General features: G+C 44.1%; 1 protein-coding gene across 1 annotated transcript in view; it reads right to left on the bottom strand.

The window, feature by feature from the left end:
• The window catches only part of CREB5 (cAMP responsive element binding protein 5), a gene marked incomplete at its 5' end in the record, with an annotated part of 335,925 nt that extends 313,415 nt beyond the window's left edge, over positions 1-22,510 (bottom strand). Inside the window, 3 exon segments of the mRNA XM_080818726.1 lie at positions 19,382-19,407; positions 19,410-19,465; positions 22,449-22,510. Coding sequence (XP_080674852.1) covers positions 19,382-19,407; positions 19,410-19,465; positions 22,449-22,510 — 144 coding nt within the window.
• Between the last annotated feature and the right edge of the window lie 1,653 nt (positions 22,511-24,163).

Raw genomic sequence — 24,163 nt, 5'->3', positions numbered from 1 at the left:
CTGTGTGACCTTTTTCACACCCACACCACCCCCCCCCACCCCCGCTTTTAAAGTGACATTTCAGTCCTCAAGCTTGAAACGCCTTGAATGCTGCAGTTTTCAAACCAGATTTACACCAGGAACAAGAGTGACAGTGAGACCATTCCTTCTACATGAAAATTTCAACAGAACTTGGTGAGACTCGGATGTGTTGCTGGGCGGTCTACAGCTAGAACTCTTCCCTGGAAGTCCTAAACTTGACACATACTGCCCCGGTTACATATCACCCTTTCATTCAAACCAGCAAATCACCGCCCTTAAAAGACATTCACCATCCACTGGTCCTCCCAAAGTTCAGACCTTACAACCTGAATCAGAAACTTTGTTAGGATTATTTCACACAACAGCATCACGCTACGCTACGGGGTTATCCAAAGTCCCCTTTGAACTAGGTCCACTGTTCCCAGGAGGAAGTTTTCCAAACAGCTTTTGTCTCTGGAAACTCACCCAGGCTTTACTTCCCAAAGGAGGCCCTACAAGGAGAGTGTTGGGGGCTCACGTCCTCTCATGTACTTCTGAAGAGGTTTGTGGTTTTATTTATGTGGCGCTTATTCTGTGTATGAAAAAACATTCCAGTGGGATTGGGTTTTCATATGTTAGATTCCTCTTGCTTTTTTCTTTTTTTTTTTTCAAGTCTTCCATATGTTTCGTTGGATATGAGGCCTCTTTTCGTAGTTGCCGGCTAATTTCTACTTATGTTTTGCACAATCCTGTCTTACAGTTTTCCTATCTACGGGTTCAATAGTTCAGAGTGTATTTGCTAAGCATCGGTGTTGGCCATTAGACGTGCAGAGCTGAATAAGACACTGCAGTGCGGGTGTCTGTCCCTGAGAGTGGGAGTTTAGGTCCTATTCCTCTTCTTGCTCCCGTGAAGCAGAGCTTTTGCACGTGTGTGGTTTTTTCTCATGTTTTGTTGTTGTTGTTGTTTTTCCTTTTTTTGGCTTTTTGTTTGTTTGTTTGTTTTTGCAGGACAAACTCCATCTCCAAAAAAAAAAAAGTTATTTGGCATGTGTGTGGTTAACGAAACACTAGGATAGAGAGTCTCAGGAAATATTAAATGTAACCAAATCACTTGATTTGTTTCTAACTGAAGACAACCTCAGAAGACATGCTGAAGGCAGCAAACTCCTCCTGTTTACCTGCTCCCACAACGAATGCACTAAAAGGAAAAAAGTTAAATGGGAATGCGAGGTGATCTGGGGTTTAGTTGACATTGTCATCTTTACCTTTCCAGAGAGTCTGCCACTGCAATTTAAAACACTTGCCCCCCTGAAATCCTGAAAGGAAAAACTCTAACAGCAAAGAGATTAAATGCAAAATTGGATCTCTTTTTTCTATGAACCAAAAGTGGCTTGCTGTAGAAAATCAGGAAAAAGTCAGCAGTATAGATTTTTCTGCTCCTTTCTTGCTCTACTATAGTAAAATCTGCCTTTTTGAAATTAGAGCACATCCCAAATAATTCTGCTCTGCCTCAGTGTAGTTTTTAAGACATTCTGGGTACATTGGTTTTTAAACTTTTTATAAACAATGAATATTTTTAAATAGCCTGGAAAATCACAAATTTCTAGTTGGTTTTCTTTGTTCACATTTGAATGATTTTTATGGGGTAGAACAGTTTCCTTTGTATCTCTGTTCTATATAAGTATCCTAGCATCTCCAAGCAACACTATAGGGTTAGTCCACCTGAGTGAGGTATGAGATGAAGTAATACTTGAAACCTTGAGCTTCCCTCTTGTGCATGAATCTGAACTAGAAAATGTGAGACTGTATATAAACACAGTGGTGGTCACGCCGGACCTCTCTACATTCTGCAGGGCCTGGCAAGAGGCTGTTTCATCATAAAATTACGACTACTGACCTACTATTAAAAGACATTTGTGAATGACCATATGGAATGAGGTACTTTTGCCCTTGACTCCAACAGAAAGCTGGGTGTTCCCCCAGTCAGCAGTTGTGCTCGGAGCCCGCCACATCTCACGGTGTCATATACAAGGTCAAAATACACTTAGAGACTTGCTTCAGAGTCCTAACACACTGTATTTCAAATGTCAAGCCTGTAAACATTTGACAGTACTAGCAGGTCACTTTAAGGCCATGTGAAGGCAAAACCCTAATGTCAGCTGACAATGCTGCCATCACTCTAACAGGGGTCCCTTTCTGAATACTAGCAAAAGGCGTGTTTTCATCCGTGTTCCCAGAGAAGGCATCTTTTCTTTGCTGGTCTGGCAAGGGGATGCAGAAATATGTGAGGCCAGTTGTCAGTTGCCACCGTTCCTAGGGGTCCCCACTGGCATTTAACGGGTGGAGGGCAGGGCTAGGAGATATTCTGCAACGTGCAGATCTGATAGCACTGTGTAGCACTCAAGTCTCCCAACCCCACACTGACGGTGCAGGCTCTGTGAGAGTAACAATATTATGAGCACCACGGCCCCCTGGTCCACGCCACCCCCAGTCCACAGATAAAAAGCAGGTAAGAGAATAGTGAAGAGTGAACGAAAAAAACAAAGCCAGCACACACTAGAAGAAATGAGCACAAGGGACTAAATGCATATCCACCTCTCTATACTTTCCAAAGAGCTCCTAAGAACTCAAACACAGTTACGCTTAGGATGGGGCTAAATTCGATGCCAACGAAAACGTTATGAATATTCAAAAAAGTGTGTGAAATTCTCATTCCCTCTCTGAGTGAAGCAGGGGTGGGGACTGTTGTTGAAATTTGAACGAAGCATAAGCATACCCTTTCAGGTTCAATCCACAGAGCAGTCAGATGAGTAAGCTGGTAGAAGGGAAAAAAAAAGCCTAGGGGTTTTTTTGTTGTTGTTGTTGTTGTTTTTTTAATAAAGTACCTGGTTTGGCTCCCTACAGTCCCCACTCTCCAGTTAACTTACCACACCGTTTTAAGCAGTGTTGACTCAACAGAAGCAAAATAAAGCATTGGCCCAAGGTGGAAACAGAGCTCTTGCTCAGATGCCTTTTCACTCCTGATAATTGCCTGTTGATTTTATATTATTGCTGAGGATAGTCCCATCCAAAAGAGCATGTTTTTCTTTTCTTTTTAAAATTTAAGGACAGAACACCACAAGCTTCTAAATTCTGTTTCAGGTTGCTAGTACCATCAGCATCAGCTCACAGCACACTTACTAGGGAACACTGGCCTCCTAACCAACTTCCCATTAAGAAAATGTATTAATAAGCCTAATACACACACACACACACACACACACACACACACACACTCTCTCTTAATTTTTTTTTTTTCTCTTGGCCTATTTTCTTACTGAGAAGTTGGGGTGTGTGTGTTTATATGTATATATTCATACACACATTACAGAGATGATTTCATCCCCATAAACTGCTTCAACCCTCAAAACCGATGCCTCGTCCCTAATGTAATCCAGAGGAGAATACTGAGCTCGCAAGGGGCAGAGTAAGAAAATCCGAGTCCGCCTCTCAGCACAAAGGCCACCACAGTTAAGGATCATTAAATTTGTATTTTAGAAGTACAGAAATAAGCTGTATTTTTTGAGGATCACTAAATCGTTTCCATGGGCTAGAAAAGTCCTTAATGCCTTTCTCAACTTCCTATTAAACAAAAGAGTCACTCACTAAAGCCTACAAATCCACTAAAACTCCCTGGAAAAAGGACACGGAAAGAAAAGGCCTTTTCCTTGAACCACCACCCACGAGAGGTTACGCTGTACCAGACTCCCAATTCATCAAAAGGTCCGAGCCATTCACAAACAAACGCAGGGGCCAACTCCTTCTCTCCCCCAGGGCTCGGCCCCCAGACAACAGCACCATTTTTCAGTCAACACTCCAAATCAGCACAGAAAGGGAATGCCCCTGCTCTCCAAAACTAAGGGCCCCTCCCGAAGCATGAATGTGGTCTCTTTGCTCAGGAGGTGTAGGTCAGGCCCTGGGAAATACCCTGAACCTGACTCTTCCAAGAGAAAAAGTAAAAAGGCGAAAGGGTGCAGGCAGCACCCAGAGGGGATTTGGAGGGTGGCCTATCAGACATTTGCACTGAAAGCCTGGGGAAAGGGGAAAGGGGAAAGGGGAGGGGCAAGTCCCCAAATCCACACAGGTAAACTACAGTGGCTCAGGAAGGAATCCAGGGATTTTTTTTTTTTTTTAAGATTTTATTTATTTATTTGACAGACAGAGATCAGGGATCTTCACAAAGCATTGTTCACAGGCTGCTTCAGGGAAAGTGGACTGTGGACAGTGATTGATTACCTGTCACGGAGAGCTTGTTCAAAAGTGATTCAACCTTGGCATGCATTGGGGGTAGGATCAGAATCCAAGGACACTGGTCTCATTCATTCATTCTTTCCTCGCACAGCTGCTGAGAACCTACCACACGTTAAGCCCCAAGCTAGGAGCATCAGGGCTCCGCCAAAATAACCTGTCCGCTGAGCCCTGACCACCCAATAGGGAGGTGAGACCTGCCCGGACATCTACAGAGGAAGGTAGAATTCAAGGCCAAAAAGTCGTTTTAGCAAAGTTCAATGAGAGTCCCGAGGCCGTGAGAGTGCAAGGCTATTTCATTAATTACATCAAACACCATATCATCTCCTTTCACAGCTAAATATTTCTCATAATAGAATGCCAGTTAAACATGCGTGTGCATTACACACACAACCATGGAGTGATCTCTTAACTAGGAATAAGGTTTTTTATTGCTTTTTTTAAACTTAGGCTTTCTTTTGCTTTTAGTTTTGATGAGTAATATTGTATTATTTGTGGTAAACCTAATAATGTGTCTAGGGGACCAGATTTCACATCAGAAAGTTGATCATGAAATCTCAGTTCTGTTGCTCACCAGCTGTGCAATCTCGGGCAACTTAGTGCACGGTACAAGGCCGGCGCTCTAACCCCTGAGCTATGGAGCCAGCCAAGTTATTGCACGTTATTCTGAATATCAGATTGATATCTGAACATTATTTTCTCACTAGAAAAAGAGATTATAGATAGTATCAGCATGATCTGCCTCACAGGGACGCTGGGAGGATCCAAAGGATGATATCTGGGGAAGCAGTTGGGAAACTGTAGAGCGCTATATAATAAAAACAGTAACTGTTTTTATCACACAGTCACCTTGTAGGAAGCTCGTGGAGCTGCTGGGTTACCAGTCAGTGCAAAGTTACACTGACACTTGACAGCATGTGTAAAGAAAGTAAAGATTCTGAAGGGTGTTGAAGGTAATGATTAAAGGCAGCCTGACCTTCTACAATTCTCTGATAATCTAGCAATTATCAAGCAAAACATTACCTACGAGCCTTTTACGGGAAGGCTCCCAGGTAGAATTATTTTCTTTGTCTTCTAACTGGAGGCAAAGTTAGAGATGCTGAGAAACGCTCTGGAGTCGGTCTGTGCTCAAACCCTAGCTCTGCGACATACCAGCTGACCTATGAGCTTGGGCAATGGGTCACTTGACTCTGGGATAAATTTGGGTATTGCTGGCGGAGCAAATCACCGGACACCTTGCCCTGGGCTTGGCGGAGCCAGAGCCAGACTGCATATGAATTTGTTTATCTCCCCGGAACATTGCTCTTGACCACAGAAATGCAGGTAAAGGCCTTTGCTGGACGAGTCCACCCCTTCATCTGCACCTGGTTACGTTGTTTTTGCAGTCCAGACTCCATTCACACTGAAGACAGGAAAGAGTGGAGTTTGGAAGGCGCCCGGGGTAAGCCAGGAAACTCAGGACCTCCTTGTCAGTAGGTGCTTAGAGGCTTAGCCGGAGCCATTAGAAGTAAGACCAGGAGAGATGATGGTATCGTCCCCTCTCCACTTGGGCTATCAAAAAAGAAACTGAATCTTCTTTTTGTTATTAAATTTTCTCTCGCAGATCACGTCTTTTTTTTATCACCTTACTGCTTATTCTTAATCCCTCTCTTCCTTACTTTCTCTCTCTTCTCTCCTTTTCCTTCCCCAAATACCCCATGTATTATTTAATAGAAGTACTTTGACTAAGGCATAGGCTGTGCAAGTGAGCTGTGGAAAAAATATCTGGTCATTTCATCCAGTTGGAAACGTGCACACATGATATCTCAGTAACAGCAACATTTCCTATTGTTGGGATGCTGGGGAGTCCGATATGAACAGACAGGGACCTCTGTCCCTGAAAGCAGGTGGTCACCTCCCAATGTGGAAAGGTCTGTATGTGTACAAACCCTAACAAATTTTGAGTTGTTTAATGCTTGGGAACGGTCAAAATTTTATTTAATGAAAATCTTTCTCCTGTGTACCACTACATACAAAGGGTCAGGCATTTTTATTTTTATTTTATTTTATTTTATTTTATTTTATTTTATTTATTTATTTTGGTGGGGGCAGGCATTTTTAATCTCAAAAATGCATTTTCCGTTGAGGTTGAAAGAAAGCCTTGATTAGATATAGCTTTGCTTTATCTTCTCCACTGAGTACTTCTGTAAGAAACATGGCCGGATAAAGTAGTTCAAATAGGCGTCAGGATGGCAAAATTCCCAGTTATTTCCCAAACCCTCAGTTTTCCCATCCACCTTTGCATGCCTACATTCTGGTCTTTCCTAAGTGAAGGCATTATTTAAATAGTGACATCAAGCTAATGTTTCTAAGATGCCTCAAAGACCGTGAACACAAGTTGAAAGGAATAGTATCATCATTATTTCTTTATCTGTCCTCTACTGTTTCCAAAGAAACAGAAACAGCCACTTACACACACACACACACACACACACACACACACACACAATCCCCTGGACACCCAAGTTAACCAAAGTCACCCTCCTTCCCGTAAACCGCCAATCAGCCAGTCACCAGGCAAACAGCTCAAGCACCAGGCAAGGAAAACATGTTATTTTTCTGGGCATGCCTTAACTTCACTGCCTGCAAAACACAGCCCCACGGGGCACATCCCACACATCACGAGATCAGGCTCTCCTCTCTCAATGGAAACCAAGAGTTACCCATCAACGCCTGCGGACACTGAGGTCAGGATTTGCCGGCATGCACCCTGAAGTCCAAGCTCATTGATTCTCTAGCTTTCCTACCCAGACCGGTACTCACAGTCAAGCCATCTCTGCAAGGCCTCTCCTGCTAATAACATACCAAAGAAAGCTCAGAGAGGAGTAGCATAAGCGAGGAAGCTCTTCAGAGAGGCTTAACCCCTAGCCACCAACAGCCAGTGCGGACTTTGCAGAACGAAAGAATTTGCTCAATGTCAGCGTGAGGCAGTGAGTCAACCTGGATGTCTACGTGTGTCTGAAACAAGCCGTTCAGTGAGCGAAGGCAGGGAAAGGAAAGAAAAACAAATGGCAAAAGCCAGCTCCAGATAGCCCCTTAAAAATGAGGCTGTTGGGAGCCAAATCCCACAGTACACACAAACTACTTAAAAAGCACATCCCAAAGCACTCGTCAGGAATCTTCAGGATCCCCTGCCACGGGCCAGGGTCATGGACCCAAAGGTGACAATGAGACACTCCCAAGAACATCTGGCCTACTAAACCAGCGCTGGGCCCTTCCAGACAATGGACAGCGGCCTCTGTCTTCCCTCATCAGATGACCCCAGATTCCTGTCCCCGGTCTGGCTGCTTCACACAGACCACGGAGCACAAGCCTCGTCCTCCCAAGCTCAGGGCAGAGTTAGGGTTTTAAGGCAGCTGCAAGAGCCACCCTCTTTCCTTATTTCCCCCGTCTTCCTGCAGGACACTGGTCAGTCTTCCAACAAATGCCTCTGGAGGACCTCGTTAGGTGTGTGGGTGGGGGAGGAGTGGGAACGGAGCCAGATGAGGTCCCTCTGCTCACAGAGCAAAAGAAAGCAAAAACCACAAGCACACAAATCAAGTAAGTGAACAAGCAAAACAGCTGCACATTTGGGAAGTCCGCTGAAAGAGACCTAGAGAGCAATCTGATACAGAAAGGTGGACAGAGAAAGCTTTCCGGGAGGGACACTCAGGTCTGTCTCTCAGAGCAGACCAGCTGGGTGCTAAAGAATGTCACAGAACAGCCTGAGGAGAGAAGCCGAAGGGAGTTCCAGGTAGAGGGGACTGCAAAAGCAAAGAGCTTGGCGAGTCTGAGGGACTGGAAGAAGGCTCGTGACGCTGCAGGGTGACTGGTGAGGGACAGAGAGACCCAGAGTCACTGACAAGCAGACGGGCCTCAAATCAGCCAAGGGTAGGATTTCTAGGATTTATTCTAAGAGTTAAAGAAAACTGCTGAAGAATTGCAGGCTGTAGAGAGAGGGACTCTAAACAGTTAACTTTTCTGCTCCTCAATCCTCACGTGAAACATGAGGACCCTAATAACTTACTTTGGGGCTGTGGCGGGGGTTAAAGGCATCCCAGGACAAGACACAGGCCAAAACAGTGTAGATGCTCAGCTTCTCATAGCCTAAACAGCACAGCCTTGCTCCTGCATCAAGGAAGACTAGACTCCCCGCCCCCAGGTAAGAATATTGTCCTAGGAGGGAGAGGTAGAGAAAACACACGAAAAAATAAAGAGCTCACCTTGGGATTAATTCTTTCAGTCACCATTTTAGTTGCAGCCTGAGATCACACCTCCTGGTTTCAAACCATGGCTCTGTGACCTTGAGGAAGTAACTTAACTTCTCTGTGCATGTTTCCTCACCTGTCAGTGGAGATATTACCTACTTCATAGGCTTGTTTTAAAGATTTATATGTACATACAACATAAATATATAATCATTCATTATCCTATATGGAATATAGAATAATTTCTGGTATCTACTGAATAAACATTATTAGCTATAATTATAATAATAATAATAACTTTTTTTTTCTATCAGAAGGGATTCTGATTTGTCTTTTTAAAAAATTTTTTAAAAGATTTTATTTATTTATTCGACAGAGAGAGAGACAACAAGAGGGGGAACACAAGCAAGGGCAGAAGGAGAGGGAGAAACAGGTTCCCACTGAGCAGGGAGCCCCACACAGGGCTCGATCCCAGGACCCTGGGATCATGACCTGAGCCCAAGGCAGATGCTTAATGACTGAGCCACCCAGGTACCCCTTTAATTTTTTTTTATTTTGATTTGTCTTTCAAAAAAGACATTGAGGCCTTTTCAGTCCCATATAGCCAAATTTAGGACAATCTCAACTACTTTATTTACTTTTTCACTTTGACTACTAAATACCATATTTTAAATTTATTGGTTAAAAGAACATTTTCACTGGCATGGAGAAAGTGCATCAAATATAATTTTTATCTCTCAGTAGGTTAGATTTGTTTTATGGGTTCGGTTTTTACAGAGCTGAGTAATTATTTTAAATGTAAAAACTCGGTTTATCCATTTAAAGTTGGTCAAGAAAACTATGGCAATTGACAAATCATGTTTTATCTCAAGCTGTGATTTTACACATAAAGGATACCTTGAAGGATAGATGGTAAAACATTAACAGAATAACAGTGGTTGCATTTGGCAATGAGGTTATACATGTCTTGTATTTTTTTAAAAGTTATTTACTTTAGAGAAAGAGTGTGAGCACGGGGAAGGTGCTCACGGGGAGGGGCAGAGAGAGAGGAGAGAGAGAATCTCAAGCAGACTTTGCACTGAGCACAAAGCCCAACACAGGGCTCCATCTCACCACCCTGAGATCATGATCTGAACAGAAATCAAGAGTCGGCCACCTAACCAACTGAACCACCCAGGTGCCTCCATGTTTTGTATTTCTCTATATATTTTCTATCATGAACGTCGGTTGTGAACAAAATAAATCAAAAACTCAGTGAAAGGGGCACCTGGGTGGCTCAGTTGGTTAAGCATCTGCTTTCGCCTCAAGTCGGGCTCCCTGCTCAGCAGGAAGTCTGCTTCTCCCTCTGCTCCTCCCCCTGTTCATGCTCCCTCTCCCTCTCCCTCTAATAAATAAACAAGATCTTCCAAAACAAAAACGAAAAATCAGTGTAAGATAATATATCCGAAAGCCTGCGAGGATGGCAGAGATACTGTCAAAAGTCCACGAGCCTGCCTTGCCCTTTGCAGCTACCTGTTCCATCGTGGGCAAATTTCTTCACCTCTCTGGATTTTAGTTTCCTCGTTTATGAAATGGACAAAGCAGTCCTTTTTACTCGGGGTTGTGGTAAAGATTCAATGAGGTATATGGTGAAGATTCGGTAAATCACAACTCATGGCACGATGTAGACTTTAAGAGTAGCTGGGTTCAGATCTTGGATCATTCATTGATTAGCTGTGTGGCCTTAGGTAAGTCCCTTAACCTCTCTGTGCCTCAGTTTCTTCATACTATACAATAATGGCACTTAGCTCATAAGGGTATAAGAGTCTATGAGGATTAAAGGAGTTAACATATGTAAACAATTCAGAACGGCGCCTGGCACGTGGTAACTGCTGTGGTAACTGCCAGTTCTTATTACTATTATGAAATCTGAATCTAAAACTTCTGAAAAGCATATGGTTACACAATCATGTAAATATGGTTTATTTTATGGTGATAAAAATAACAAGCAAGAATAGCTTGGTATTTTAGTATCACTCATTGGCAGAGACACTAGTTTTTATTCATGTATGAACTTGTTATGTTTATGTGTCCAAAAAAATCAAGGTCCTAATTTCTTATTTGTTTCTATCTATTCATACACAAGCTATAATTTCAGGACTACTCAGCACACTCTTAATTGCCCGAGCTAATTTCTCCAATGAGCATTTTCTTTGCCATCGTTCTGTCTTTATACTGTTCCTCCAGTGTAGAACAGGACTCAGTAAGTCTGCATGCATACTGGTTAGAGGGTGTAATCGCAGAGTACGGCAATCTTTATTGGAAGCCTGTCTCATCTGGAACCATGCTAAGCACTGGACAGACCTAGATGAAAAAGAAGCAGTCCTCAGACAATAACGCAGTGGTCAGAGTTCAGAGTAACACAGCACTGAGTCTGGTCCTCCCCCTGTCCTTCTACTCTTTACCACTAATATCTCTGTGTCCTTGAACACACTGGTAATTCCTCTGAACTTCAGTTCCTTCACCTGCAAAATAAGCAATAAGTAATAATAACTATCGTATATATTTGTTGTGAAGATTAAATGAGAGAGGCTGCCTATAAATCACTTAGCCCATGGTAAATTCTCAACAAAGTGAACTATTGCTATATGGTCTCAAAGGCGACAGACACAAGCTGGTAACCACACATCTATATGAAAGTGAGATCAAGCTTCAAGGAAGACTCTGAGAGCACAGAAAAGGCAGTGATTCAATTTACCTGCAGGAGTCAGAGTTTAGGAAAATGGAATCAAGCTAGTATTCTTAGCACCTTCTGTTCCCCACTCTGGAGGCTGTCCAACCCACTGCCCATGATCCTCAGTTGAGCAGATATACTACTGTCTCAGGGTCCTGAATCTATGTCTCTAGACCCAGACCTAATCACAGCTTACTCAGTCTTCACTGAATGAGATGGTCATGGTTATCTTTTCTGATGCTGGAGTCTATTCAACAACACCCCAAAGATCTCATCATCCCAATCCAGCAGGAGGACCTGCAGTAATGGTGAACTTGCCCTCTGAGCCACTGGGCACACCCTTTAAGATGCCCAGCAGCATTAGCAGACAGGCGCTGGCCCAGGCCTCTAGAGCAGAATTGAGTCCAGAAATGGGCTTCCAATCCCAAAAATGAGCCCAGCACCTCATGCCCATCATTTGCCCGCCATCGCAGTTTGGGGCCTCATTTCAATTCTGTAAGGAAGCTTTCCTAATCTGCAACTCATGACTTCTGTTCAGGGCGCCAGTCTCTGTTCCCAGGCTCTGGATCTGGAGCTACTCTCTGCCACAGCTTCTTGAATTCCAACCCTTGAATTAAACTGCCCCTCTCACAAGCACTGAATGACCCTCTAAGGCCACTGGCCCATCTTTATTTGTGTACATTGTTTACAAACTTCCTCTTCACAGGGAACTAAACCCATCTCCCTGTAACTTGCAGCCAGTGGGTCCATTCCCATCCTAGGGGCCATCGGGACAAAGTGACAGAGCTTCACCTATCTGCAGGCCACACAGAACTGCTCACCACACCCCACTCCTGTTGAACAGACCAAACACCTTCAGGTCGTTTCTGCTGCTTCTCGTGGGGTGCTCTCTTTCCTAGGATGCCAACTTGATACGGGCGTCAGGATGATGATGGCTTTTCCCTGTCACCCATCCTAGGGGACATTTGCATTTGCACAACAGTTTCAACAGAGTAGCCCCCAAGCAGAAAGCCATTCGGGGAAACTCTGACAGACAGGCAGGCTTATGGGAGCTCCAGGGACTTCTGCACACCTCGTATCACCCCCACAAGAGCAACTTGTCGTGTGTCTACAGAAGGAAAGGAAAGAACTGCAAGCATTACCGGGAGCAGTAACTCATCCGTTTTCATAAATCCTCAGTGTCAGCGTGATCTCATGAGCAGGTGCCGTCTTCTGATATCCCTACTGCCAGAGTTATGCCCAAGAATGCACAGCAAACAGTAAATACAACTTCTCAGAATCAAGCCTGGGACACATTAGATCTTTTTTCCTTTCTAGATGTATAAAAGGACAGGAAAAAAAAACGAAAGAGTAGAATAAAAAGTTGTGTTTATGTGTAGTGTCCTTGTCCTGTGGTTTCAAGGAATGGAGTTAGTCTGTATAATGCCACAGCCTGTCCTGATAACCCTCCCTCACTGAGAGGACAATTCTCCTGGATGGTCTTCCTCTGCCCCTCCAGATCTACTCTTGCCTGCATGTGTTAGGAGGCTGCCTCCAGATTCCCCGGGCTGGAGGGTGGAAGAGGGGAGAAGTCAGGTGTCTGTTGCCTATACTACCTCTCTGTTGGGGTTTGGTGGTGGTGTCTCCACATGGGGCGGGCAGCCTCCCTCCCACGTTAAGTCCTCTCCAGTGGGTTCTTCCCCTTGGCCCCCTGGGAATTGTTCCCTGCTGTGGCTAGACACTAGTTGGCTTACCCACAGCTCTGAAAGTAGCTCCTTCATTGCATTTTCTTTCCTTAGCCCTTGGAGGGCGCCATCTGCAGGGACCCAGACTGGTAACAGCGGTCTCAGTTTGAGAAAACCTTTCATCATGTTCCTATGCCTAGGTTTTCAAGGCTTTGACCTAGGGCTTCAGGATTCTCTAAGGGAATCAATGGGCCAGATAGATGGCATTCAGAATCTGGATGTTCCTGGACAAGAAATGTCAGACCATTCAGGACATATTTAGAATGAGGTGAAGAACTTGTTTGCAAATGTTTCCTCATTAAGAGATGTTGGCCTTATGATATGGGAAAGCTAAACCCAGAAGCAGCCAGGGAAGGCAACAGAGATATACTGCTGTTTATTTAGTCCTCATCACAACCCTATCAAAAAGGTATTTTATGACTCCTAGTTTACCGACAAGAAAATCTGAGGAAAACAGCCCTCCCAAGGACACAGCTAGAAAAAGGGGAGCCAGGAACCAAACATGTATCTGCCAACCCCACTGCCTGCCGTCTTCCACACCCTGGCCGCTTTTTTCTTTCGGATTGAAAGGTTCCCAAAATAATCAGTGAAGATTCCCTAACGGTCCACGACAGATCTGACTTCATCTTGAGAAATATGATTGTCCTCAATTTTCATGAGGTACCAAGCTAAAGACTTCGTGAGTTTTCGTTTTTGTTTTTTGTTTCCCCTTCAGTTCATCTATTTAAGATAAAACTGATCAGGGAATCACTAGATGGAATTTATTAGGAAGACCACAAAAGAAACATAAGAACCTATTGATTTTACTGACGCTTATTATAGATGAAGGTGCTATGATGCCCTTCAGGTCTGTTTTTATTTCATTTCTTCAACTTGCCTGAGTCTGGTTTCTCAGTTGTCCTTCTTGTGACTGTTCCGGCCCCAGTGAGGTGCTGCAGGTTCTGTGAAATCATCACCTTTACAGCTGTGCTTGCTCATGCAGGGGGAAGAGAAACACAGTCTCTCCGCTTCCTTTTTAAAACCTGACAGTCACACTTTCTCCACTTCAAAGCCACACCATATGACCTCAGCAGGCTGACATAAATGGACACTCATGCAAGAGATTATTCATTCAGTGGCTTTTTCCAAATGGGGAGAAAAAGAGCTGTTTGTTAACCTTTGTGGAGTTTAACAGTTTACAAAGCCATTTTCCATACATTAATTTAATTTGGTTCTTGGAATGATTTATGAGATGGATGTACTTTTTTTCCTCATTTGTGCAGATGACGAATCTGAGATTTAGAGAGGGAAAGTAATATGCCTGAGGTCACACCATTTGTGAAAAGCAGAGCTAGGACTTGAATTCGGGTCCCCTACTCCTAAATACTAAGATATTCTTAGAACAGAGCAGAGCAACCAATTTGCCAGTGCTTTGGGATGTTTCTACACCTGGGGGAATTAATCTAAGTGCCATAGAGTCCTAAAAATACACCAATGACACAATACGCAAGTATTGCTCTAGAAGGCTCTAGGCTCTGGGTGTCTCCAAAGATGGGGAGTAAGTTGTCCTCTCACCGTGGAGCCTGAAGAAACAGCATCAAGTACCTTTCCAGAACATTCTGCCCTGGATCCAGCTGCAAAACCTTCTGTGCGATATCCCCCATCCAATGAAAGAATTAAAGAACACCTAAATATATAGAAAGACATTCCAAGTTCATGAATTGCAAGGATTAATGTTATTAAAAAACTACACTACCAGAGTTGATCTTTAGATTCAATACAATTCCAACCATAATCCCAGATGCCTTTTTTGCAGAAACTGACAAGCTGATCCTAAAATTCATTTGGAAATGCAAGGCTCCCAGAATAGCCAAAACAATCTTTTAGAAAAAGAACAGAGTTGGAAGAATCACATGCCCCACTTTCAAAACTTGCCACAAAGCAGTAGTAAATAAGATACACAGATCAATGTAATAGAGTTAAGAGTCAGAAATAAACCCTTACATCTATGGTCCATTGATCTTCAAGAAAAATTCCAGAACCTTCCATGTACAAAAAAATAGCCTTTTTGGGAGCCTGGGTGGCTCAGTGGTTAAGCCTCTGCCTTCGGCTTGGGTCATGATCTCAGAGTCCTGGGATCAAGGCCTGCATCTAGCTCTCTGCTCAGCGGGGAGCCTGCTTACCCCTTTTTCTCTGCCTGCCTCTCTGCCTACTTGTGATCTCTCTCTCTCTCTCTGTCAAATATATAAATAAAATATTTTTTAAAAATTAGTCTTTTCGGGGCGCCTGGGTGGCTCAGTGGGTTAAAGCCTCTGCCTTCAGCTCAGGTCATGATCCCAGGGTCCTGGGATCGAGCCCTGCATCAGGCTCTCTGCTCAGCAGGGAGCCTGCTTCCTCCTCTCTCTCTGCCTGCCTCTCTGCCTGCTTGTGATCTCTGTCAAATAAATAAATTTTAAAAAAAAATTAGTCTTTTCAACAAATAGTGCTTAGACAGCTGGACATCCACGTGCAAAAGAATGAAGTTGAACCTCTGCCTCACACCATATATAAAAATTGACTCAAGGGGTGCCTGGGTGGCTCAGTTGGTTAAGCCACTGTCTTCAGCTCAGGTCATGATCCTGGAGTCCAGGGATTGAGTCCTGCATCAGGCTCTCTGCTCGGCGGGGAGTCTGCTTTTCCCTCTGACCCTCCCCCTTCTCATGCTCTCTCCTCATTCTCTCACTCTCAAATAAATAAATCAAATCTTTTTTAAAAATTTAACTCAAAATGGATCATAGAACTGAATATAAGAGTTAAAACTAAGAAAAAATGTTAAGACTATAAAACTCTTGGAAGAAAACATACGTATAAGTCTTTACGACCTTGGAGTTGGCAATAGATTTTTTAGATATGAAACCAAAAGTAGAGCAACAAAAGAGAAAAAATTGGACTCATCAAAATTTAAAACTTTTGTCCTTCTAGGGACATCATCAAGAAAGTGAGAAGACAATGACACAATGGGAGAAAACATATGCAAATCATTTCTTTGACAAAAATCTAGTATCCAGAATAAAGAACTCTTACAACTCAATAATGAAAATAAAAAAGTAACCTGATCAGAAAGATGACAAATGTTCTGAATACACATTTCTCTAAAGAAGATATCCAGATGGCCAAAACACACGTGAAAAATCTTCAGTATTATTTGTTACTAGGGATATCTGAATCAAAAGCACAGTGAGATATCACAACACACCTACTAGAATGGCTAAAACCAAAAGACACACAGGTGTTGGTAAGGTGGAGAAATTACAGCCTCTCGAACACTGCTGGTGGGAAATGTAAAATGAAGCAGCTCCTCTGAATAACAGGTTGGCTGTGCCTAAAATGTTAAACATGGAGTTACCAAATGATCCGGCAATTCCATTCCTAGGTCTACACCCAAGAGAAATGAAAACATGCGTCCACACAAAAACCCGTACACCCATACATGAATGTTCATAGCAGCATTATTCATAGTTGCCAAAAGGTGGAAACAATCCAAATGCCTATCAGCTGATGAGTAAATAAGCCACATGTGGTATATCCTTATGTTGAAATATTATCTGGCCATGAAAAAGAAAGACATACCGAAAAATGCTACAGTGTGGTTTAACCTTAAAAACATTATACTAAGTAAAAGAACAAAGACCCAAAAGCCCATGTATTATATGATTCCATTTACATGAAATATCCAGAGTAGACAAATCCATGGAGATAGAAAGTAGAGAATCATGGTGGCCAGGGGCTGGGGTGGAGGGAGAATGTAGTGACTACTATTGGATACGGGGTCTCTTCTGGAGGTGATGAAAATGTACAAAAATTAGATAGTGGTAATGGTTGTGCAATTCTGTGAATATACTAGAAAAAATTCTGAATTGTATACTTCAAAAACTGTACACTAAATGTATATGAATTATATCACAATAAAGCTTATTACATATTCTTTAAGTCTACAAGTGGGTTCACTACATTTTATGCCAATTTTTCAGCTCAGAAAATGGCAGTGGATTTACTAGTTAAGCTTTCTAAGGTCCATGCCTCTGAAACAAAATCAGGACAACAGTCTAACATGAGAGGTGTTTGCTTTTATATTTATTTAAATGAAAAGCTCTACATATTCAAGCACGGTGAGCCATTTTATAAATCTGTTGGGAATATGTTACAATGACACAAAATTGGAGCTGTCACAGAAAATCCTAGAGGTGGGGGCTCATATAGGTCAACCATCAGTGCACATGAAATATACGTATTTCACTACTCGAAAAACACACTAATTTCTAGACTGTAGCCATCATGAATTAATGGAAAACTGTGATTACCAAACGGTGTTTATGCAGGAAAATAAATATCACTATTTTCTACACTAAACTCAGAGTATGAACATTTAACAAGCACTAAGTCTAGAGCAAATACCCATCCAAAACACGCAGTAACCAGAACATATTATTTTGTTGACTGGTGTATAATATAATATGTGCTCCATAAGCAATGGCTGAATGAATACATGGCTTTTTCCCTCATCAAATGCTAAGTCTTCCTTCTTGTTTTTGTCTTTCCTTTGTACATCTTCTCCTGTGATTACACCTCAGCTAACACTGAGTGCTTTTATAGGACCTGCATCTCCCTGATACCCCTCCCTCCCACTTCTTTCATGCCTTCTCCTCCTTTCTCTGACACTCTCCTCCCTCTCCAGCTCTCTTTTTCTCTCCTCTCCCAACCCCATCTGATTCATAGTCAAATCCTCTCAATTCCACTTCTCTTAAATCCAGCCACTTTTCTCCACTCCCACTGCCTCCATTTCAGACAAAACCATCATCGGCTTCACTTGCTTTTTTGGAACAGCTCACAGTATGAATAGCTGACCTTTATGAGGTGCCTACTGTGCCAAACGGCTCTCATTTCATCCTTGGGGTAAATCTACTGGGTAAGGGTTATCACTAGTCTCCATTTTAAAATCAAGACTCACACAGTCTAAGCTGCCAACCACCCCCCATCCCCACCAGCTGACAGCTGAGTCTGTCAGACTCCATGGCCTTCAGTCCTGCCGATCTCACCATCCTGCCCCAGCCCTGCTGCATGGCCAACATGGCTGCCACAGCGACGCTTCTAATACTCAAAGCTGAAACTAGCACTCTTCTGCATATGACCCTTCACTGCGCTCTAGGGTAAAGTATGAGCCCTTTAATAATGTTCTTCCTGATGATGTTCTTCCATAACCCTCCCATTTTGTTTATTACCAATTCCTATGAGTGCTTTGGAAACCCCTATAGCTGTCACCACCTCCACAGGAGACACTCCACCTGAAAAAAGGAGTAAAGAAATCCTCTCATGGGTTCCCTAGCCCCTCACCCTTACCCCTGTGAAAACCCTTAGAAGGCAGAATATCGAATCGTCAGAGTTAAAACTGCAGGCTCCGACTGCTCACCTTCAGTTCCAGTCCTGCCATTTACCAGGGAGGTGACCTTGTACAACATTCTTAACCTCTTTGTGCCTCAGTTTCTTCATCTGTAAATTCGGAGTAATAACAGCACAAGTATGCACCTTACTGAGTTGCTATAAGGTTTACATGTGAAGCAATTATACACGGTAAGCATACACATTAATAAGTAAAACTTTGGGTGCCTGCGTGGCTCAGTGGGTTAAGCCTCTGCCTTCGGCTCGGGTCATGATTGCAGGGTCCTGGGATCGAGCCCCGCATCGGGCTCTCTGCTCAGCGGGGAGCCAGCTTTCCCCCTCTCTCTGCCTGCCTCTCTGCCTACTTGTGATCTCTCTCTGTCAAATAAATAAATAAAATCTTTAAAAAAAATAAATAAAACTTCTCCTTATTACCCCCTCTTAACCTTTTTTTATTTCTGTCTCTATGATTCCTGCAAACTTTCATTTTCTATGTATAAATTTCATGATATTAGTGTGATTTCCCTACATTTCTAAAATGTTTAATCTTTTTCAAAATTCTTCATCCTCAAAGCCAGTCCATGAAATAGGCAGAACAGATTACTTACTTTACAGAGAGGTTAGATGTCTTTATAGGTCACAAGAATGTAATGGGACCATCGTAATTAGCAGGTAGTGAGGTTTCATAAGCACGATAGCAGTAGAAGACACAGCATCGGTGACAGAGACTACAGCTACAGAAAAATCATCATCTTCAAAGTGTTATTTGAGCCACTTACTTTGCTTCTCTGAGCATTATTTTCCTTTCCATAAAATGGGGATAATGACATATACTTTATAAGACTGCAATGGGTTTAAACAAAATAACGTATGTAAAGTATCTGTTCAGGGCCAGGAACCTACTGAACACCCAGTAAAAATTATTTCATGACAACAGGACCCCGCAAGGACAAGGTCATTGAGCTGGTCAAAGGGGAGGCCAAACACAAACCCAAGCTGGACTGTACACTTCCCACCATGACAGCCCGCCCTCCCACCTGAACATTGCCTGGACTTGTTTTCAGTAGAACACATCAGTCAGCTCATCCAAAAATGTGTACCGGGCCTGCCCTCTGCTTTGCCTGGGGGTGGGGGTGGGGGGAATGGAAGGACAGGAGCATAGAAGAGGGGATTTAATGCAACCTATGATGATAAGATTTCAGGACCTAAAATTGCCCATGATCCTTGCCTTTATGGGCGACCTGATGAGAAACACCAGTGCTACATGATCTGATCCAACAACAAATCTCACTTCTTGAGGGCCCTGGTAAGGGAAAAACAAAGGTCCCTTTTCCTCATTCTTATTTCCAGTGCTTTCTCCCTCTTCCGAACAGACGAAAGTATCATCAAGCCTGGACGAGGGATGAGAGGGGTGGGGACTGCAAAGGCGGCTGAATGCCAGGTCCAAAGAGGGGCTGCCTCTCTAGAAACGTGACCACGGCAAGACACCCATGCGCATTTTTTCAGGACGCCTGTAAAGCCAGATTCCATTGGGGTGTTCACGCAGGGCAGTCAGCAAGGGAGTGGAGGCTCGAATGAGCACAGCCCATCTTGGCAGAGAGGGTGACAGGGTGTGGGTGTCCTGTCATCAGATCTGTATGACATCGACCCAGCCCATTACCTCAGCAAGAATCGCATCACTCAGGGAGCATAAGGACCAGGCCCACCGGGGTCATCACATCCCACAGCAAGGCATTAAAAGCCTCTTGCCTTCCTCCTTCGCGATTCCTGTAGGCCTTTCTATGGGAATTGTTATTCCCGCGGCCACTAGGTCTCAGGCACCACCTAAGTATTGAACCCATGTTAACTCACTGAATTCCCACAACATCCCTTCCAGGAATGCAACAGCATCCATATTTTACTGGTGACTGAGTTGAGCTCAGAGAGGTGAAGTCATCGTCCATGATTACACAGTCCTTGCAAAGTTGAGATTCAAACCCAGGTCACTCTGAGACCACAGCCTGTGTGTTTTTTTCTACCGGGCTACCCAGCCTCCCAAATCAATTCAGGACCTCTCTCTTGACACTACCCTTTCCTGTCTGCCTAGGTTTGGAATTACACAATCTCAACAGGAGTGAAAGGCTTTTTTTATAATGTTCCTGTAAATTTGAATCCAGCTTTACATAACTTTTCATTGTTTTGTTTTGTTTTTAATTTTTAAAACACCACCCAAGCCACCCGCATTGCAATACTAATACTCACTTAGTGAATACTATACGTTCAGGTATCTTGCTAGATGATAGAGGATACAAAATAAATAAGACACGATCTTAGGCCTTCCCCCAAGACCCAAAGCTAAGCCTGATCTGCTGCAATGGTTCTTTAAGGAGCTATCCCCTGAACTAAGCATGTCTCATTCATCTCACTGTTACCGTGTCCTAATCTTCCACCCCAGTGTAAATACCAGGGCTTCTACATGCCCAGAAAGCAAGACTTGCAACTCTAGACTTCTCTAAGTCTTGTCTCCCTGTTCTAGTGGCCTAATTAGTAACACCGCTTCCTCTCAAGGTCAGGGTCTTGCCGTGCTCTTTCACGCCCCCTTTCCAGGCCTGGAGTCCTCTCCAGTGGCCCCAAATCTGATGCAACAGCCACCATCTGCTCCGCAGTCCTAGTGTGCCTGTTTGGTGGGAAACCCTGCCCCCACAGGTTGGGTCCCCATTGCAAATCTCTCATGAGGACGGTGACAGTTACTGCCACATGCCAGGCTTCCCATTCACTCAATGGGCTGGCAGGATGCGACCTCAGTTCTAAGCCCACTTGCCACTGATCCCACCTTTGCTGGTGACTAGGTTGTACTCAGCGGAGTTGCAGGGCAAGAAGAAATGGTCCCTTTGTTTCTCTGGCTGAAAGCCAGTCTTCTACAAACAAATTTTTCTGCATGTATCCAACAGACCCAGGCATATGCACATAAAATCCAGTCCCTAGCATAATCCATTACTAGGAATAGTTTTCATTCATTTTGTTTACTTTTTGTGTAGCACCTTCTCAAATTGAAAAACAAATCTGAGGGGCACGAGACAGAGAGAAACTACTCTCGGGTTAACTAGTCCCCAATTCCACAAAGGTGTACGGACTGTCTGCCATATGCAGGACACAGAAGAGGACCCTGTCCCTTGCACGCTCAGCAATCTGCTAGTCAGCAAAGATAGACTTGCATTCCTGAGATCAGTAGAGCAGTCCAAAATTTAGCGGTCGTAAAACAGAGAGCTTTACTCAGCAGCGATTGCTCTGGCTGTAGCCAAACAAGAAGAGAGCGTGCTCCAGGCACAGTTCTGTTAAGAGAGGCCTGAGAATAAAATAGGTGAGTTTTGACCATGTGGAAGAGAGTAGACGCAACACCCATATTTTCAAAAGACCCGTAACCTGCCTTTCTGCTAAAGGGACATGATCTTTAGAGTTTTTCCCCTTTCCCCAAGAACCGCACAAAGACGTTGGAACTATACCACCATCTAGGGCTCTCTGGTGGGAAGAATTATTGTGTTACCAAAAGGGTCTTTAAAAGCAGCCTCTTGGCTCAGGGAGTAGTGCCCCCATTAGTGGGCAGTCCATCACAGTGACGCTCCCTCCACCGAGGACCATCGTCACACGGCTGTCAGTGACCAATCCATAACCGTAAGTGAGAGCATTAAAACAGCACAGGGGAGATTTGTTTTCCGAGAGTGAAGGAAACAAACTAGGAGACAATTCTCCAAAGACTGAGCATTCACCACCAGCAAATGCCTGTTGGAAATTTATATGCTGTGGGTGTAAAAGCAGTGAAATTCAATAATCTCAAAGCCACAGATTTGTAACTTGCACTTATGTAAATATTTATGGATTCTTTGGAAAAAAAATCAATCCTCTCAGCCTTTCTCTTTAGTACACCCTTCGGAGGGAAATTATCCCCCCCCCGCTCCAAGATGGGACTGTAAACTAGCTATTGGTAAAGAACATTAAGTCAGCAGACTGCCTAAGAACAACCTGAATTCCACTGATGGTTTTACTCTACGGATTATAGCCCATGCTCCTCCCCAACACCAGCGAGAGGGCACAGGAAATGGGGTCCTCTTTGTGGCCTGGCCTCACTGAGACTGCGGAGGTTCAAAGTTGACCGGGTCATTAATACCCTTTACACAGGCATCGGCCATCCCTCCATTATTTTGGAGAAATAAAATGTACACAGTTCTCCACTGGTATCCACGAGCCTGTTTCCTCATGGCCAGAGCTATTACAGCAGCCTACTAAACATCTCCTTCCTGACTGCTGACCTCCTGGATCCCTCCTTCACACCCCGCAGCGTGATAGTCCTAGAACCCTGGCTTGACAGTGCTTTGCCCACTCTTCAACGTCCACCTGAAGCATCAAAACCCCAAAGCTAGTCTGAGCTCTTTAGCAGGGCAGTCAAGGCACTCTCCTGCTGTCCAGCCTTGACCTTCATCCCCTGAAGGCTCATAGTTGCATCAGTCCTACGTCTCTGCAATCCTGAATCTCTTGCCATGCATTTTTAGCAATTAATTTACAAACGGCATTCTTCTCATGCTTGTAAACGGTACCCTCCCTTTCTCTCTCTACGTTGATTACAATCCTGTTCTACCTTCAAGGCCTGGTTAAACTGTCACCATAAGAAAACCTCGACTCCCCATGCCCCCCATTGTCCACTCCCAAATCATAATAAAACACTCACTCCATCTGCTCACCTGATTCCCGTACCAGATAGGAAGCACTTTCATCCTTGTCCATCTCTGTGGCTCCATGGAGTTTAGCCCACATAATAGGCACTTCCAAATACGTCAAAGGATTGACAGATGCCTACTAGTAAGCGAACAATTTTAATGCCAACACACATAACTGATGACTTGAGGCAGGTTTACCTCCCACGTGCTTCCTCTATCAAATGCTATGCTTAAAGCTGCTGTTCATTATCTGATTAAAAGAACTAAGTTGGGAGGGGGTGACCTGGGTGGCTCAGTTGGCTGGGCATCTGGCTCTTGGTTTGGGCTCAGGTCATGGTCTTGGGGTCCTGGGATCGAGCCCCGCATCAGGCTCCACACTCCACAGGGAGTCTGCTTGAGGATTCTCTCCCTCTCCCTCTGCCCTCCTCCTGCTCATGCACACACACTCTCTCTTTCACTCTCTCTAAACAATCTTTTAAAAAATTTGAACAATAAAAGAACTAAAGTGTGTCTAGATGCATGTTAGTGGGATGGTCAGATGTCACTGCACAACTACAGGGGAACCCCATTTGCGGACCAGCGAGGTGGGGTGCTAAAGCCACTATAAGGGCATCTCTTTGGCACCCGTGAAGAAAGGCATATGGAAGTGGGGGCCAGTATGCTCAGTCCTCTGGGGCTGACCCACTCTATGTCCAAACACATTTCACTATAATGGGCAAGATCCTCCCAAGGATGAAAACACCGTTGAGGTGGCATTCCAGCTCTTTCAAACTATAGAACAGTACTGGCATATTGGCATCTCAGTCCTCCAGAAAGGAACTTCACGTGCTTAACAGCATTCATCAGGAATATGATTCACTCCAGTGGGATCGGGGGCCCTGAGACACAAACACTGACGAGTGAGCGTCATAGTAATAAGGGGAGGGAGGACCCCCAGGGAGACGGGTCATGGCCCATGACCAGTCACAACACAGACTGGCCCCTCTGCTCAGGCTCAGGTGGAGGTGTGCTAGCCACAGATGTTGTGAGGTAGCAGCGGGGGGCAACAAGGCCAACACAGATGAGGAGGGAGAATGTCAGAGAGCTATCATGGGAGAAGCCTGAGAAATGCTCAGTGATGACAGAAAG

The sequence above is a fragment of the Martes martes genome (assembly GCF_963455335.1).
Source record: "Martes martes genome assembly, chromosome: 11".
Classification (NCBI taxonomy): Eukaryota; Metazoa; Chordata; class Mammalia; order Carnivora; family Mustelidae; genus Martes; species Martes martes.
This window is presented reverse-complemented; position numbering and strand designations above follow the sequence as displayed.